This window comes from Pleurodeles waltl, chromosome 2_1 (assembly GCF_031143425.1).
Source record: "Pleurodeles waltl isolate 20211129_DDA chromosome 2_1, aPleWal1.hap1.20221129, whole genome shotgun sequence".
Lineage (NCBI taxonomy): Eukaryota > Metazoa > Chordata > Amphibia > Caudata > Salamandridae > Pleurodeles > Pleurodeles waltl.
The window spans coordinates 679285853-679302935 of NC_090438.1; the positions used below are offsets into that span (position 1 = coordinate 679285853).

A 17083-nucleotide genomic window follows, 5' to 3' on the forward strand; every position below is an offset into this window, starting at 1 on the left:
GGTGTAATCGATGTTGATACATACAGCAATACATTCATATTCATGAACAAAGTCACTTCAGTATTATTAGAATCTCCCGTTGTGAACTCTCCATCAACCCCGGCACGTAGGTATATAGTCAGGCAGGCTCTGAGACCTAGGTCTGAGGTTACTGATGGACAGGTCACAAGTGGGGTAACACATAGCCAGCAGACAAACGCTCAAACAGGAAAACGTAGATCAGATCCCACAGATAGGTGCAGCAACACAACAATGGTCCTCGGAAATTAGTCCCAATAAAACACACATGGCCAGAGGGGTGCATACATTCCTAAAAACGCCATAAAGTTAGATGCCACATGTAGTTAGGAACACTTAGCCAATCAGAACACAGCACACGCAGCAACCAAGCATCTCTCAGGCCGTATATCTCGACACGTACTCACTGACCCGCATTGTGTCCACGCAAGGTCGAGGCCCACCTGCATTCGTTATCTGGAACTGTATTTAAGACCCATGACAACTGTTTACATCATTAACTGAGAAAGGAATGTATTTTATTACTTTATGTTACTCAAAGAAATGTATAAAAACCTACTCCAACCTGATGTACATCTAGAGACAGTCCTCAGACCCCAGCTCTGTAACTGCTCTCCGGGCCATAATGCTCCATTAAGCAAACTGTTCCTGTTTTGCCACACACCTCTTGTCTTTTGTTTTTTTAATGTAAAATCATAATCGAGCAACAGCTCTATGCCTGTGGAGATTCACACAAATATAGAGAGTGCAAGTGACTAAACATGAGCAGACAAATGACTGAAGAGGTGCCTTCACTGACCTCGAAGACGGCCCTTTCCTAATCCCCCATTCTGGACACACACAATACCCTTCTTCTTCATTACTGCACAATGAGTGCACCATGCCTTGTGATAAGCATGTGTATAAGGAGTGCAAGTGGCCACGAATGAGCTGACATGTCACAAAGAGATATCTTCAGCAGCATCAATGACAGTCACTTCCTATACCTCATGCTCCATTCCAGACACACACTATTTCCTGTTTCTTCATCACAGCAAAGTGCATGTGCATGGGCTGGAGAGAGAGACATGAGTACAAGAGCATTATGACCACCAATGAGCTGACAAGTCACCAAAGAGAGGTATTCACTAGCCTCAGTGACAGCACTTCTAACCCTCCATTCCATGCACACTGTATTTCCTGGTTCTCCATCTCTGCATTCACTGTTTGTGTGTCTCTTCTAGCATAAGACATGTACAGAAAATTCAATTGACTACGAATGAGCTGACGAGTTACTGCAGAGATATGCACTATTTCCTGCTGCACTAGCATATACGCCTTGAGCGGCCTGGGCTGTGTGATCTGAGTTTAGCATGATGTCCCTTTAGCGGCTGTGCACATAGTGAACGCATATCTCACTGAAACAACTGCCAATGCTGGCTGTGTCATAATTCTTTTTTTTTACTTTCAACCATGCTGCACAGCAGCTGAGCTGCTGTACAACGTAGTTAAAAAAAAATACATTGACAAAGTCAGTAGGTCTCGCATAGGCTTGTTTTTTTATTTTGTTCATACTAAACACCATTGACAAAAAGACCCCTTTTATACTTTTTTAGCACTGCATTTGCGTAATTTTTTTACGCAAAAGCGGTGCAAACGTACAAAATACAATTATATTTTGGAAGTCTGTGCCGCTTTTACATAAAAAATTACGCAAATGCGGCGCTTAAAAGTATAAATATGGGCCAAAGTATTGGCAAAGGCAGGATCTGATGGGTGTGCCAATGTTCGTTTTTTGTAGCACCAATTTTAACTGTACTTTTGTGTGTTCTATGGAATATACAAGTAAGCAATGGCAAATACAGTAGCACGCAGTACACGTCAAACCTATTGGCAAAGCTAGTAGTTGTTTATATAGTGCTCCCTACCACACTTCTTCAATTTCTAACAGCTGCAAATAAGGGCTCTTATTGTACCCCACCTAGTTTACAGATCTTGAAAGAATGTACTGCTGATCCTGCCAGGCTGAGATACAAACTTGTGTTCTGCAGATCACTGTGGTGAGCACTTAATTCAATGAGCCGTCCTGTCGGCTAATCACCTACAGACTACATTTTACTCAAATAACTCAGTCCATCATATTTGTAATGAACATGTTTCAATCTGCTGCTACATTGAACTAAATTGTGGCACAGGTCGTCAGGAGGGAAGTATCAAGATTTACCAAAATAAAGTAGAATACCTGAAAAGAAGCAGTATTTTCAGGTACTGCTGGGAATACTGATAACTTTAATTTCCATGACTACAATGAGCAATAGGAGCCAAAGAAGACAAATGTATGTAATGAGATAATGGAGTCAATGAAAACTCAGGCTACCCTATTAAAGTACTTTTCAGTACTGAGGGCCACATCCTCAATGAGTGCGTTGAATCATTTTGGAATTTCCAATATTCAGCACATGTACCATGTGTTAACATTCACTTCTAAGCAATAGAGCCTTGGTGGGATCAAAATTAAATATATACTCTTAATAATAACTTGTTGGTACGTAGTGCTGCATAACACACATGTGCTTTTGTTGAGCACTCTAAAGAGCAAGTTTTACTCTACTGAGTAATGACTTCATTGCCTGGAAAAATCTCTTATCAATGATTTGGCCTCAGCCTTAAACGTTAATTGACGTTTAGGGAGTTCTGGTTTAACCACATTCATGTGTTGACTTTTCCAGTTTTGTAATATGAACAGGAAAAGGTTGAGCCCATGTTAGAACAAGTTCACTTGAAAATGGAAGCGAGTCTACCAGGGATATAAGATTTGTCTGCTTTAGAAAACAGAATCAGCAAGATCGGGTAAAATTAAAATGTGTATTTCTGGCCTTGCAGAAGACAACATAAAGGAGAATGTGACTGGTGCTGGGATCCTTTTGAAGATGGCAGTTGGCAGCGTTGGACAATCTTTGTATCCCACCAGGCATTTCCCCGGTAGGCTGCAGGCCTTGAAGACCGGCATTAAGGCCCAGTGCTGCTCCCGGTGCCTCTGTCAATTGCAGCAGACACATGGAGGCTTCAGGAGAGAGAGGAAGAGAGAGAGGAAGGGAGAAGGTGAAGAGAAAGCAATCACAGAGGAAGAAGAGAGAGAGGAGGGATGGAGACAGAGAGAGGGAGAGAGAATAGATGGATAGAAAGGGAGAGATTGTTCAAGGAGACAAAAGGAGTGGGGATGGTTTGAGCATTTTTGCCTAGGCTGCTTTTAGTTCCCCTTTCCATCCTTGGCAGTGGATCACACTTTATGAAATGTTTTGTATGTTTCTCTGATGAGCCCCATAAGACATTTTTTAAACCAAACCATTTACGCCATTCTGAAAGTCAGAAATAGATGCAGTTATCCAAATACTTTTCTTTGAGCGCTCATTATCCAAGCAGAGATTGATTGCTAATTTTCATGCCATTGCCAGGTCGTTGAAGAGGCCAGTCGTATGCCAACTAAAATTCCTTTTGGATTATCGCTGCCTCTTGAACAGAGAAGGATAGCTTTTAATATGAAATCATCAGCTCCGGAAAGTTTCCTTAAACACAATCTACAATTAGTTAATGATGATCAGATAACTGCACTGATTCTGGTTTTGCGGAATTCTACATGTTTGCCGTAATAGTGCACTAGAGAACCTGAGAACAGTGGACACATCTACATCTGATGCCAGAAAATGGTTTTGGTCTGTCATGATGTGCTATACATTGTGGGTTGCTCTGTGACTTTAACTTCTGCAGGTGGGTTACTGTTGCCACCTGCCTTCTACACCACCTATGAATGGTCTTTATGAGTTCGTAGATGATTTAGAGAATGTGATGGCATTTAGCTAATACCATGTGAAAACCAAAACTGGAAAAACATGGATGATTGAAACGTAGACAGTCAAACACTGGCCCTCCAAAATATTTTCCTATATAAATTTCAATTTGCACTTAAACCACTATGAAGAACATGCCTTATTTATGCTATCATGAGGTTTCATTAATATATCAAATAATTCTTATAACAGGTGGAAAGTGAGAGTGGAGGAACGTAGGAATTTTAAAATGCCCGGTTTTTTTGAAGGGAGATATGTATGCATGATTTAAATTTTGTTTTTGCAGTTTATGTTTTTTTCAGTTTATACTTTACAAGAAACGATTCAACTAGCTGCAGCTCAGTGGTTTACAAAATTGATTGATTTTCTTGTCCCACGTCTGTTTATTAGTGATGTCCGCTGTTGTAAGCAGTAAATAGCACTACTTTAGCAGATTTATGCTGGCATTCCCATAGAAAGAACACTGAAATACATTCGGAATTCTGCTACCCTCTTCTAGTGATGTGAAAGCCCTAAGTAATATGTGAGATAAACTTAAACAAAGGGGGCTCGGTTGCCGCAAAGCAGCCTCCTTTAGTGTTCCTCCACAGTTCAGAGACCCGACTAACTGGTGGGGGCCGGAGGGCCGAAATATCAGTGGGGCAACGACTCAACGCCCTAAGGCAGGAACCACCCCGGGGACTAACTCACCTACCCACTGACCCAGAGTGATCTGTTCCTAATGCACACTCCTCACAGTCTTGCCTGCATCCTGAAAGTTCAAGAGCTCTTCCCTGTGCCCTGTTCCATTAAACTAGTTCCAGGGTCTAGAATAATCCATTAAAAAACTCCGAAAATGGAAAAGTACTTTTTATTTTAATAGCTCTCGGTTTGCCTTACTTCAACTAGCCATCCATCTCTGCAACTGCAAGCCCAGGCGTCCACAGCTTTCAAAAACCGAGTGGCAAATTGTATCAGGGAGTGACATTTCCAACTTTCTCATCCCGATGTGACCCTTAGGACTCCTGACCCCCCGCCCCCGCAGAGAGGAGTGCATGTGCTAAAACATGGTCATTGTGTTCCATAACATATCACTCCATCATGCCAGAGAGGTCTCACTTGCCTCTTTCAGCCACTTAAAAGTCAACAAACTGACAGGAAAAGACCACGAAACGCTTATTTCAAAAGCACATCCTTTCAGAAAGAACGGGAACTGCTGCATGAGTTGCTAGGACAACATTTGGAGGACGTTATTATCATGCAATTAACGTGCAGATAGAAAAAAGACAGGATCGCGTTGAGGAGTGTGGGCAGAAAATGTCCGCTGCTGTCTCTGCAGACTGTCACTTCACGCAGGTGCTAGAGCCGTATTGTTTTTGTCGTTGAGCCCGAATTTCGCCACAGCTGCTATTTTGATTATGATAGGGTAAGCGAGTACTCTCTCTATGGCAGACAGCCGCGCGGCATTAAGTGCCACTTACGCAGCTGCACATATGCAAATATCAATGAAGTTTTGCACGTGATATGATTGGAGACTCTTAGCATCCATTTTATCCAGTTTTATCTTTAGATCCAAGTGGTTGGAGTGTGCACAGAGGCACGCTTTACCCTCATCCGCTCCGAACACAGTATCACTTTCATGTTCCACACCAATGTACGTAAACAGGGCTCGACAGCGAATGGCAAACATAAAACAAGTTGTTGTGTCGTGGCGAAGGGCTTTTCTTTCATCCCAGAGAGCTGCTTTCAGCTCCGTTTGATCCCATTGTGTGCAGCTGCCACGCAATCTGCAGAGGGCTCCTATAACAAGAAGCCTCACAACATTAGCGAAGATTGACGCACTGCCTCCGAGTGGCGACTCGCCTCCCAACGGGGCCAGTGTTTTGTGTTTCTTAATATGCCAAGATCTCCTTTGTTCATTCATAGACTAAAGAGCGCTCCTGATCCGAATGAAGTGACTCTGTCGAGTGCTGGCGAGCCTTTGTGGTGCTTGTGTCAGTCGTGGTGATTATGGGAACAAAACCCTGGATGGGATTGTTGGATAGGGGGTTAGAGCACTAAGCCGGGGTTATTAGAGTGACTATACCGTCTCATAGTTGGATAAAGCTGGATTAAGTCCAAGTTTGATACACCTGACTGCAAAGTGGTTCTGTTGCCTGAATAATGGAGGATGCCACCCCTCTTGTGGAGGTGCACGAACCACACGCATCTGGAACTGTGGGCTGTTTCCACGCACTTTAAAGTCCACTCAGCAAAGCGTTTCCCCACAGAACTGGGCACGGAATCTCCGGCTTTGTGGAATAAATGAAACTTGGTGCAGCACAAAACCACTTCTACAGTATTGCATACAGTGCTGAAAGCAATGTGTATAAACAATCAACAGTGTGTGAGCTTAATGTCTCTCACCACCCATCCAGCGTTCCAAAGTTAGCTACCTATCTCAGAGCTGAACTACTAGCCACCCGTGTCCATTGAAGGTCTCTGCTTGCTGAACGTATGCCCTTCTCGGATGTGTCATTATACCAACAGACGGATGTTTACAGACCATACCCCCTAACCTCCCCCCAACCCCTCCTGTTCCCTCCCCCCAAAGTTTCATTGGGTTTCCAGTATTCTAGAGGGATACAGTGCCTGATACAAGGGTTCAAGACCAGAGAGCACTCACATTTATGAATATCACTGCGGGCAGCATGTTGTGTAGATCTTCTCTAGCAAACTTGTCATTGCAGATTTTGGTTGCATCCAAATAAGTGAGTTTATTTAATCCAACCATCATTGTCCATTGCTGATGGAGTGCCTCAAATGAACTGTCTATCTATTACACAATGTTTATGTGGTTACTAATGTGAGGATTCCAATTCTTCATGAAAAGGTAAGTGTGGAGCAAGAGTGTAACACATTAATATAGGGAAGAAATAATTATGCAAATTAGGTTGTCTATCACTAAAATCCACTTGGTAAACATATATTGACAATGGAAGGTAGCAAAGTTCCCTTCAAATAAAGAACATCCATACTCTTCTACTCAAATCAGTGTGACGCACAGTGGATCTGATTATCATTAAAAGGTTGTTGTGTATGATCAGATTCCAAACAGCTTCGGGATGGTAAAGTTTGGTATGTCAACAAACTGCAAGAGCCATTGACCCCTAACAGCACATTTCTTCCTTTTGCTTTCGTCATCAACAGGGGATTTTATTTGGAATTTGGCCACTGTTGTCAGGAGAGACCAACATGGGATCAGAATACTCATTTTACTCATGGCCCTTATATCCTAGGACTTTCAGTCTCATTTATACCCAAGGTCTTCTTGTAATGCTTCTGCAAATACAATCGAACATCTGAGTTGTTGTCACCAGAATTGTAATTGTTTCTATCTAGTGAACATTATTTAAGACAGTACGATAATTGCATTGTGTATTGGCTGCCATATTATAAAATGTGTTGATTTCCTCCACCTTTGATGCTCAGCTGTATTGATAACTGAATTTACCCCTCAATTACGAACAAGCCTCGTACTTTTTGCCACCATCAGCTGGCCAATGCCATGCACCACCTGTGGCATTATGCTGAGGGAAGCTGGTGTGATGTAACCACAACCAACAGCATGGCTTCTAATTAAGGGACACAGAATGGTCTATACCTGTGGCTCAGATTATAATCAAATTTGTCCAGCTCACCTTCTCTGGAATATTAACGCTGTTGTGTCAATGGGCACCAGGTGGAGGGGTCGGAAAACTTTCTGCAAAGGTACCAAAGATAACCTTTGGATGTCAGTTTCTATGGGTTCTGGCGCGACCTAGAACCCGGTGTACGTTGTATGATCAGAAAACCAAACTATCTCCTACACTGTTTCCATCCTATTTAAAATCTTTCTTGCATTTGTTTTCTATGATTTTTAGAAAGGTTTGCCATGGGGAAATAGTAACGTATAGCTACTGCTACATTAAAGACAGCAGACTTTTCGTCCAACTCCACAAACACCAGCCACCACAGAATTTGACAAAATGGGTGACTGCGTCTGCAGATTTTGTTTGAAGTATACGTCCATGTCCTGATAAAACTACCTAGACCAATACTGAGAAAAAGTGACAGGGTTCGGGAAGCCATAATTTGGGTGACTCACCTGGAACTTCAAGCGAAATGTTTTGTTTATGATCACAGGAATTTTTGCATCCCTACATTGACAACGAATCACCATGATGCGAACGAGAGAATCAGTACTAACTGCACTAGAAAAGCAAGCATTTGCAATGCAATGGGTCTCGCATGTGCTAGAGTTAGAGCTATTAGTGTTGTAAACTCCTAACTGGACTTTTCTTACCACATAAATTGAAAATGAAAAGTAATACAGTTTCACATAAGTGAGCCGATTCAAAGTGCCATGACATCAGTGTTAAGCAGCACACAAATGGAAAAAGAAGTTCGCTCACAGTCAAACGTATCGGCAAAAGTGCAATTAGCTATGTAACTGGGGCGATGTCCAAGGCAGTAACTAAACCGCCCCAAGGAGGGACAAATGTAAAGCATTTACCAACAAAATTAAAGGATTTTTGAAGGGCAAGCCCATGAATGAGTGATAATGGTGTGCGTGCAGTGGGCGTGGTTAAAAGCCCAGATACATACCAACACATCGGAAAAGCAGCGCTTGCGCGCTGCAATGCTCAACCCAATAATTGCATTATTCTGAACTTTTGCTTGTAATTATTGAAGCTTATATGTGGATGTTACTCCTATGCATAATGCTACTCCTGCTTGTACCTTAAATCCCACATCAAATAAATGTCAGTCGGGGATCGGAAATTGAGGTTGATTGGGGGTGTTGTTACAACTGTAAATTACATTAGAAGTTTGTTTACATTTTCTTTACAAACCGTATCAATGGAATTGTGTAATGTTTTTCAGAATCACGATCACAGCTGCATTGCTTGTCGAATCATCTACCGCTCAGATGAGCACCACCCGCCCATTCTACCGCCGAAGGCTGATCTTACCATTGGGCTGCATGGAGAGTGGGTGAGCCAACGATGTGAGGTGCGCCCAGAGGTCCTCTTCCTGACCCGACACTTCATCTTCCATGACAACAACAACACCTGGGAAGGTCACTACTATCACTACTCAGATCCTATCTGCAAGCATCCTACCTTCACCATTTATGCCAAGGGTCGCTACAGCAGAGGCGTGCATTCGTCCAAGGTGATGGGCGGAACCGAATTTGTTTTTAAAGGTATGAAATGTTTTCTATACAAATATGCAGATGAACCCTTAATTAAACTGAAAGACAATTGTCATCAAAATATGAAATTGCTCCACTTTTTAAATACATTTTTATTGTGAACAGGTAACATTTTTCTAAAAGCAGCAATGCTATCTAAATGGAGAAATGATAGCGCCTAGCCCCTCCCTAGGGTCCTGATTCTAACCATGGGGCACTTATAAGTGCACCACCTCATATGTTCATCATGCCAATGTCATCTTTTGACATGACACCACCGTATATGCTCACACAGCAAACACCCAGAGAGGAATTTTGTCACTTTGCTCATCATTACCTAGCACCCGCCATATAACAGTTTTAGAATAAGGGATGGAAGACGTAGCACTTTGGGCACCCATTGAGAAGTGCTGACAGTGTCTTTTAGGAAGTCCTGCCATCACTGTTTGCAAACTGAAGGTCAGCTCACAGGTTTAGGCAGGGATATAAAATAATTTCTTTAAAGTCCTTTGATACTAGTCCCACATACACGAAGCATGTTCCACAAACACGTCCAGCCATCTTCAGGGGTAGCAAGGACGGTTTACTGAAGTCGAAAACATATTTTTTTAGAAAATGTGGCTTACTGATTCATTTTACAGCTTCATTCCCTGTATACTTTGGTTAAAAAGCCGTACCACTTACATGCTTTTACAAAGAGAAACTCAACATGGAGTATGATTTCTCAACAGCAGTAAATCATCTTGTGTACTTTATGGTCAGTCCAACATAAGTTGATGTGGAGAAATGTATTTTTTTAGTTGTCTCTATACAAGTCTCAGAAATTCGGATTCCTCATACGATACTTAGTTGACATGTGGGTCTCGGACTCACTTTTGCCATTTAAGTGGTGGTGAGATTGATAAACAGGAATAGGCTATTTGTCACTTTCAATACACAACCTTTGAATAATCGGTTTGACTGATTTTTAAAGCTAACATTTTAGCCCTTTGAGTGGTCGTTGTGGATTTTCAGAATAGCAAACATGCCAGAGGTGCAGTAACTTTTTTAGGGTAGAGCGCGCAAAGCCCTCTGTCCCTGGTGTAATCTCTGTGGGCTTTTACCCACTCCCATGTCACGCCCATCAGTTTGGTTGGTTCGTGGGCTTCCCTTTTAAAATTCACTTGATTTCATTAGTGAAAGGCATGCATACATCATGCCTGCACACCGGCCAACTATTGAAAACATACGGCTTGATGTTTTCTGTATGGTTTCTAGACTACTTTTTATTTTTATTTCCTACATAGCGCGATCTCACTGGGCAATAATTGAGTGCCTTGCATGACATACACTCTGTTATATGGATAATTGTACTTTTGCTGGTTACGTGGATAATTGGACTTTTGCCGATACGTTTTACTATGAGCGAACTTCTGTTTCCTTTTGTGTGTCTGCTTTGTACTTATGGCGGCCGTCGGCTCGCTTATGTAAAACTCTTTTACTTTTCAGTTTATGTGGCAAGAAAAGTCCGGTTAGGAGTTTAAAAGGCTAATAGCTGTATCTCGAGCAAAGCCGAGACCCATTGCTTTGTAAATGCTTGTTTTAACTTTATGGTTGTTTTTAAGCCGTTGGGAAGCTCCTTTTTGCTTTGAATAATTTTGTGGAAGATCATGCTCACATATTATAAGATTGATAATTATGACAAATGGGGCTTGTCCAAGTGTACCTAGAGAAGTTTGGTGGGTAGATTCTCTATCACTATTGTTATTGGCATTACATCCACTGCCAAGGCTGTAGAGCACAGTCTGCCATATTTAGAGTGATCCACGAACACAGTGGAGTTTTCTCCACCATGGGAGCAGTATACACTATCCAATAGGCCACTTGGGTGGAAAAAACAGTCTAGTGACCAAAACAGCATAAACGTTTCTGTCTGCAAATGTGAGCTACAACTGGGGGTCCATTGTCAGTGCCCAAACGCAAGCCTCTCTAATAATATTGTGGGTGCTTACAACATGTCAGAGACAATATCCACCTGTTCTCGACAGTTTGTCACCATTTGCATGGAGACCTTTTATGTGATCTACTCTGCCACACATGGTGACGGACCGCTCATGCCAGAACGGGTATCTGAACCGCCAACATATCTGAAGAGTCAACAGTAGATAGTGATGGCACTGATATTGGGGCTGAAAGAGTCTTTTCATGGCATGTTCACCCCCTTGGGTTTACTAAATATGGCCGTTAGACACCTAAAGGCGTGGGCAGTTAATCTCACTGATCTCTTTAAAATCAAGCCACAGGCGTTCATAAGCGTCACAGCTGATGTTAAAAATTATTTTAGAAATAGAAACAAAAAGGGACTTTTTGTACCAATATGACGTTTTAAGCATCCAAACAACATGTAATCAATTTTCAGTAAAATATTAAAGCACAGAAAAAGGAGTACCTTCTCAGGCAAGATGGTCTGTTTATCACTTGCATGGTAAATTTTATGACTCGTATTCCTAGTTGGTCAGAGGAGTAGATGCTATTTATCGGACCTGCTAAATGATAATACCGTAGATTATGTAATTTATCACACCTTTTCCAAGTTTTGGGGGAATAACATGTAGATTTTATGCTTAAGTCACTAAAAGCTTCATTATATAGTAAACATTGTACACTTTTCTCTTGTTAAATACGGGCAGGGTTGACCTGCCGAAATGTAAGGAAAGGTGAGTAATTTCACGTAATTACTGGTTGTGGTAAATACCACTCAGCTCAGAATTCTGACTCCTGTGCAAACAGGAGTTTACAAAAGTGTCGGAAAATACCAATCAACTGGTAGCTAGAAGCAATATCTTTGTACTGCAAATAAGAGCAAACGAAGGAGAATCCATGTGTAAATGTAAGTTAAAACAATAAACGCATGCGAGGATGGAAATATTTTGTTGTTTAAAAAAAAAAGAGATTTAATCGTATAAGAGATTTTACACTTTATAGGTTTTCTTCTGCTATTGAAAAGATTAAGGCTCCTATTCTTCGCAAAACTGTGAATTGTCTGTATCAGAAAATATTTTGTACATCGTTTTCATCTTTAACATTGACCTTTACGTTTTTTTTTTAGAAATAAACAACAGGAAGTGTGTTTTTAGCTTTGGGTTTATTTGACCAAAAAGGACAATTCAGTACTGCCTTGAAGCACAGTTGGATACTATGCTGAATATGTTTGTTGTTTCCCCTTGTGCAGTGGTTGGACCTATATTTACCTTTATACAAACATCCCGCAGATGGCTAAGTTTCAGGCCCCCTGATGATCCCGCTTTCATCAACGCTCATTCAAGCTTCCTCTTCTTTGGTGATGAAGAGGAAGCCATTAGGGCTGCAGTGGAAGGCTTTTAGAACACAATTGGATTTGCCTGACGTCCACGTCTGCTCCAGTATGCCATGGGGGCTGCAAAGGCTGAGAGCGCCCTTGAACTGCTTCCAAGCAAAACATCTCAAATTATAGCCTGGTACAGATGTAGACCAACAAGACATGGCAGTGTAAAACCACCAGAAACTGGCGATGCAACCACATGCATCGAGGCTGGAGCTTGGGTCCAAAATAACCAGATAGGTGTGGCAGGGTACATAAGGTGGTCTGACCTGTTGGAGGTCAACACCAAGATTCAGCCTTCGAGGGCAGTCAATAAGGGAAGCAGAATGAGTGGTGCCATATGTGTCAGGGTCTCAGAGACCACTGGTAATCTTCAACTTCGGTGACAGACCATAACGTTGTCTTTTCTGATACCCGCATGCAGCCCACCACATTGTCTTTTCTAACGGATGAGCATGCACCCCCACATTGCCTTTTCTGATGACAGTAAGCATGCAATCCACGAAATTGCCTTTTATGATCACGATGAGTATGGCAGATTTAAACGGGATTTAATTGTTGCTCTCCCTTGCTGCTTTGACTGGTCTTCATAAGGTTTTAAACACACCAATGTGCGGCTGCCCTTTTCTGGGGTCTTCTGAGCAGACAGCTAAAGTGAAGCTACATGATGCTAACCATTGTCTGCAGCATTGTCCGCATCAGCTATATACCCAGTAAGGGAAGCTCCTTTAGAACCTGTCAACAAACCCTCGCTGATATTTATCTATCCCCTGTTGAAGTACACCTGTCTCAGGGAGCTCGCTATCGGCCCGAGCCTCACCGATGTCTAAGAAGGGACTCCAGTCACTTTCATTCTCAGACGTCATCCTCCACAGGAGAATAGTCTCATCTCCGTAGTAGCTGCTGTATCAAATAGTGTTTTTATTCACATGGTTCAGACATTAGATGTCCACAGTCCTGGTGAAAACTCTGAGCCTTTGTTTGACTTCTAAACCACGTTATTCTCTTGGGCTGGCTGCTTAAAATGTGTGTGCACAGTCAACCAACACATATTGTATACTTGGAACTCAGGGACCTGCCCCTTTTATGAATGTTTATGTGCAGCCATTCCTTTTCCCAGAATTAGCCACAATAAATGTTTTGGGCCTGATTTAAGTTTGGCTAATGTCGCATCCACGCTTTTTCTATATATATATGTTTGTGCATTGCAGATAGGGCAGCTGGGGCATTCTGCACCATCAGGCAGATATTCCACATCCCCAAACCATAAAAGAGGCTTTAAGCATTGTGAACCTCAGAGTATGAGTAGTATTGGCGCATGACAGGTGCACGAATGGCAATGAGGGGCATGGGCACAACATTCCCTGTGCATGGTATAGGTGGACATCTCTCGGCCATCTTAAGTGTTATTAGGACTTCTGTTTCTCCTCTACCCTTTTCCCCATTAACTAAATCACACCTTACCCATGCCAGAGTTTCTTTTGACTTGCACAATTTGCAGAGTACACCCAATAGTGTACATATCCAGCTGTGTTAGCAAATCCCAAACAATTTGATCTATGCACTATTGATGAGAAATAGCGTAACACATAGATCACCATAGAGTTAGTGATGCATTGTAAAGTCCCTTTAAAGAATTTTAAAGTATTTGTATCACAGTGCCACTTACCCAGCCCCACTTTTTTGCACAGTTCTGCAGTTTGCTTTTGGAATATGCTTCGTGGCCCAGGGCCCATGCATCCATCTTGACCTGCAGCTCGTTCCTACATCTAGTCCATGGGCTTACACTGACGAGTCAAAGAGAAGAGATCCCCGTTTCACAAACAAGCACATGTTGAAGACGCTGCTGACTGCAATTGCGAAGATTACCTGCTGCTGTCAACTTCCCATTCATCCTGTGCCCCCACATGGCCCTAGAGCACATACTCAGTGGGCGCTCCAATGCCCTGCAGTGATTGTTAATCCATTATCATAATGACGGACTAAACACACAGTGAATATCCTACAATCATTTCCTCCCCCCCCCCCCAGCTAAGGGGACATGATACTGTTGTTCCCTGATTACCTGTATTTGTAGCTTTTCATATAGGTATTTACCTGAAGCCTGTTGACATTTAATCTGCACTTAGTCTATATCTATCCTCAGTTATAATCACAAAAGTTTCCTTGTGTGTAGCTTTGAACATGAAATCGCAATTTACTTTATTTGGATTGGTCATTACAACAAAAAGACTAGTAAGACAGCTCGTGGGTTGAGTGTCCATTGCAGAGAACTGTGTGTAAATTGTAGGTCACAATATCAGATCCCAGTAAGTCGGAATAAGTCTTTTATCCTGGAGAGGTCGATGATAAGAGTACCATTGACATAGGTAGTGATAAGAAATGATAAAGTATTTTGTCTAAACATGAGACAATTTAGTTTGCAGCATGTGAATAGTCAAAGACATTAATAAATTGTCAAATGGATTTGAAATGTTCTTCTCACTGCCTGTGGTTATAAATGGTGTGGAGGATAGCGTCTACAAGTAAATTCTTTTCTTCTCCATTTACTTCTAGTTAACCACATGAAGGTAACACCCATGGACCTGGCCACTGCTTCTCTCCTGAACGTCTTCAATGGGAATGAGTGTGGGGCAGAGGGCTCTTGGCAGGTCGGAGTGGAGCAGGATGTCACCCACACCAACGGCTGCGTTGCATTGGGGATCCGGCTCCCCCACATGGAGTATGAGCTCTTCAAGATGGAGCAGGACGCACGGGGGAGGTATCTGCTGTATAACGGCCAGCGGCCCAGTGACGGATCCAGCCCTGACCGACCTGAGAAAAGAGCCACCTCTTACCAAATGTCCCTGGTTCAGTGCGCTTCATCAGCGCCAAGAGTTGCAGAGTCTATGGAGGAGCGCCATAGAGCATCTAACAGGAACGCTGCCACTGACAACCAATTCCACCTCCTCGTCATGAGCGCTATGACTCTGCTTATTTGTACTGTTTCACATTGGAACATTTTCAGTTAAAAACAGAGGAGTTTAGAAAAAAGACTATCCTTGCCTTGACTGTTCAATTGGGATACCGCATGACTGAGGACTTTCTTTCCTCGAGGAAGAAACATGTATTTACTTGATGCACTTGGAAGCCAGAGCTGTTGTCCCTCTTGTCATTCCGCTCCTCCTCCTTCCGTAGTGAACAGCACTCGCTTGATGCCTGGACATTGAACTTCGCCTTCTCTGATCTCAGCCTGACATGACTGCACAGCAGTAATTGCACTTTAGGACTGCAGACAGAACTGTTTTTGTATTATTATTAATTGTATATTTTTGGGGAAAGATATTGCTCAAGAATATCCCTTTGAAGATGTTTCCTCACCCTCGCCCCATTATTTTTCACCCTATATCCCCTCTCGCCTCCCCCTGGCACCCAGTATTCCTTCCTTTTCTGGGACAAATGATCAGGAATTATTCTTTAAAGTTGTATTGCAAACAAATAACATTATTGTACATATGTATATACAAAAGACAATGGGTTTTATCAAGACATAACCTTTCAGGTATGAAACCAAAGAGAAGAAAAACTAAATATACATGTTTTTGCTACTGAGTTGCTCAGTGGTAAACATCTAAATTAAAAAGTGTAAATTAATTTAAAACAGTTTTATAACTAATTTTGTAAGCTGGCTATAATGTGTAAAGATTTAGTGGAGATTGCAGTCTCGTTTTTTTGTCTTGCTTTAAAGCTTTAAAACTGACATTTCTCTGTCTTTTATTATCTTTTATTAGTATCTGTTGAAGGACTACTGTTATCCACATCTCTTCATATATCAAACATGCGCGGTACTGCGGGGGTCTCATGGGCATTGACATCACCTATGTGCTCTTTACACGTGAGAAATTGTTCAGTAATAATTCTCTCAGTAATAGTAAATCTGCCTGTAATAGGAATAATAGTCTTTCTCCTAAAACATGGATTGACTTAAGTAGGAGTAACAGTTCTGATTGACTTCAACTGTTCCTAGAAAGGGCCCATTCGCTTGCAGTTCTGTCCCGACGCTGCACACATAACTAGGTCAGTGGGTTCAGGGCAGCGAATCTGGTGGGAATGCTTCAGCCATCACTTAGTAGGGCTTATATATACTCATTGAAAAGGACAAAAGGGATCAATTAATGAAGACCAAACCCTCTAGGCTTTTAAACACCTGATGGCCCAATAGACAGAGGTAAGACACCTGATGGGTAAGAAGATATCTCAAAATACAAGAAGACAAAAGAATTAGTACCTGGCAACTGGATCCTTTCGTAATACAGATTTATGAAACTCATGTTTTGCAACCACCATTTGTTTGTTCAGTGTGAGCAAGATATTCCTCCCCGCTTAATAAATGGTAGCTTCTGAAAATAACTTTACCATACCTTGCTGCACAATTATCTCACAAAGGCGCTGCATCATGAAATTATAATGTTTATTTAGTTGGAGTCATTGTTTTGGGGCTTGTTTAGGCTGCCATGCTTTGTCGCCAATGAAATACGGAGCCCACTTCTCTCTTAACTCTCTCTCAAAGCATCACCTCTGTGTATGTTTTGATACAGAGGCAATCTCGTGCTTGATTTCTCTAGGAGTATATATGTTTTCAAATAGGTCATTGTTGGGGGACAAACGGCAGCATTCCCTGAGCATCTTGGTCTCATGCCCAATAACTCCCTGTGGGTGGATGTC

General features: G+C 42.1%; 1 protein-coding gene across 1 annotated transcript in view; it reads left to right on the forward strand.

The window, feature by feature from the left end:
- APCDD1 (APC down-regulated 1) overlaps positions 1 to 16120 on the forward strand; it is a 95272-nt gene extending 79152 nt beyond the window's left edge. The window contains exons 4-5 of the mRNA XM_069216493.1: positions 8730 to 9051; positions 14936 to 16120. Coding sequence (XP_069072594.1) covers positions 8730 to 9051; positions 14936 to 15390 — 777 coding nt within the window. The 3' untranslated portion in view covers positions 15391 to 16120. The remainder of the gene's footprint in view (positions 1 to 8729; positions 9052 to 14935) is intronic.
- The last annotated feature ends 963 nt before the right edge of the window (positions 16121 to 17083 follow it).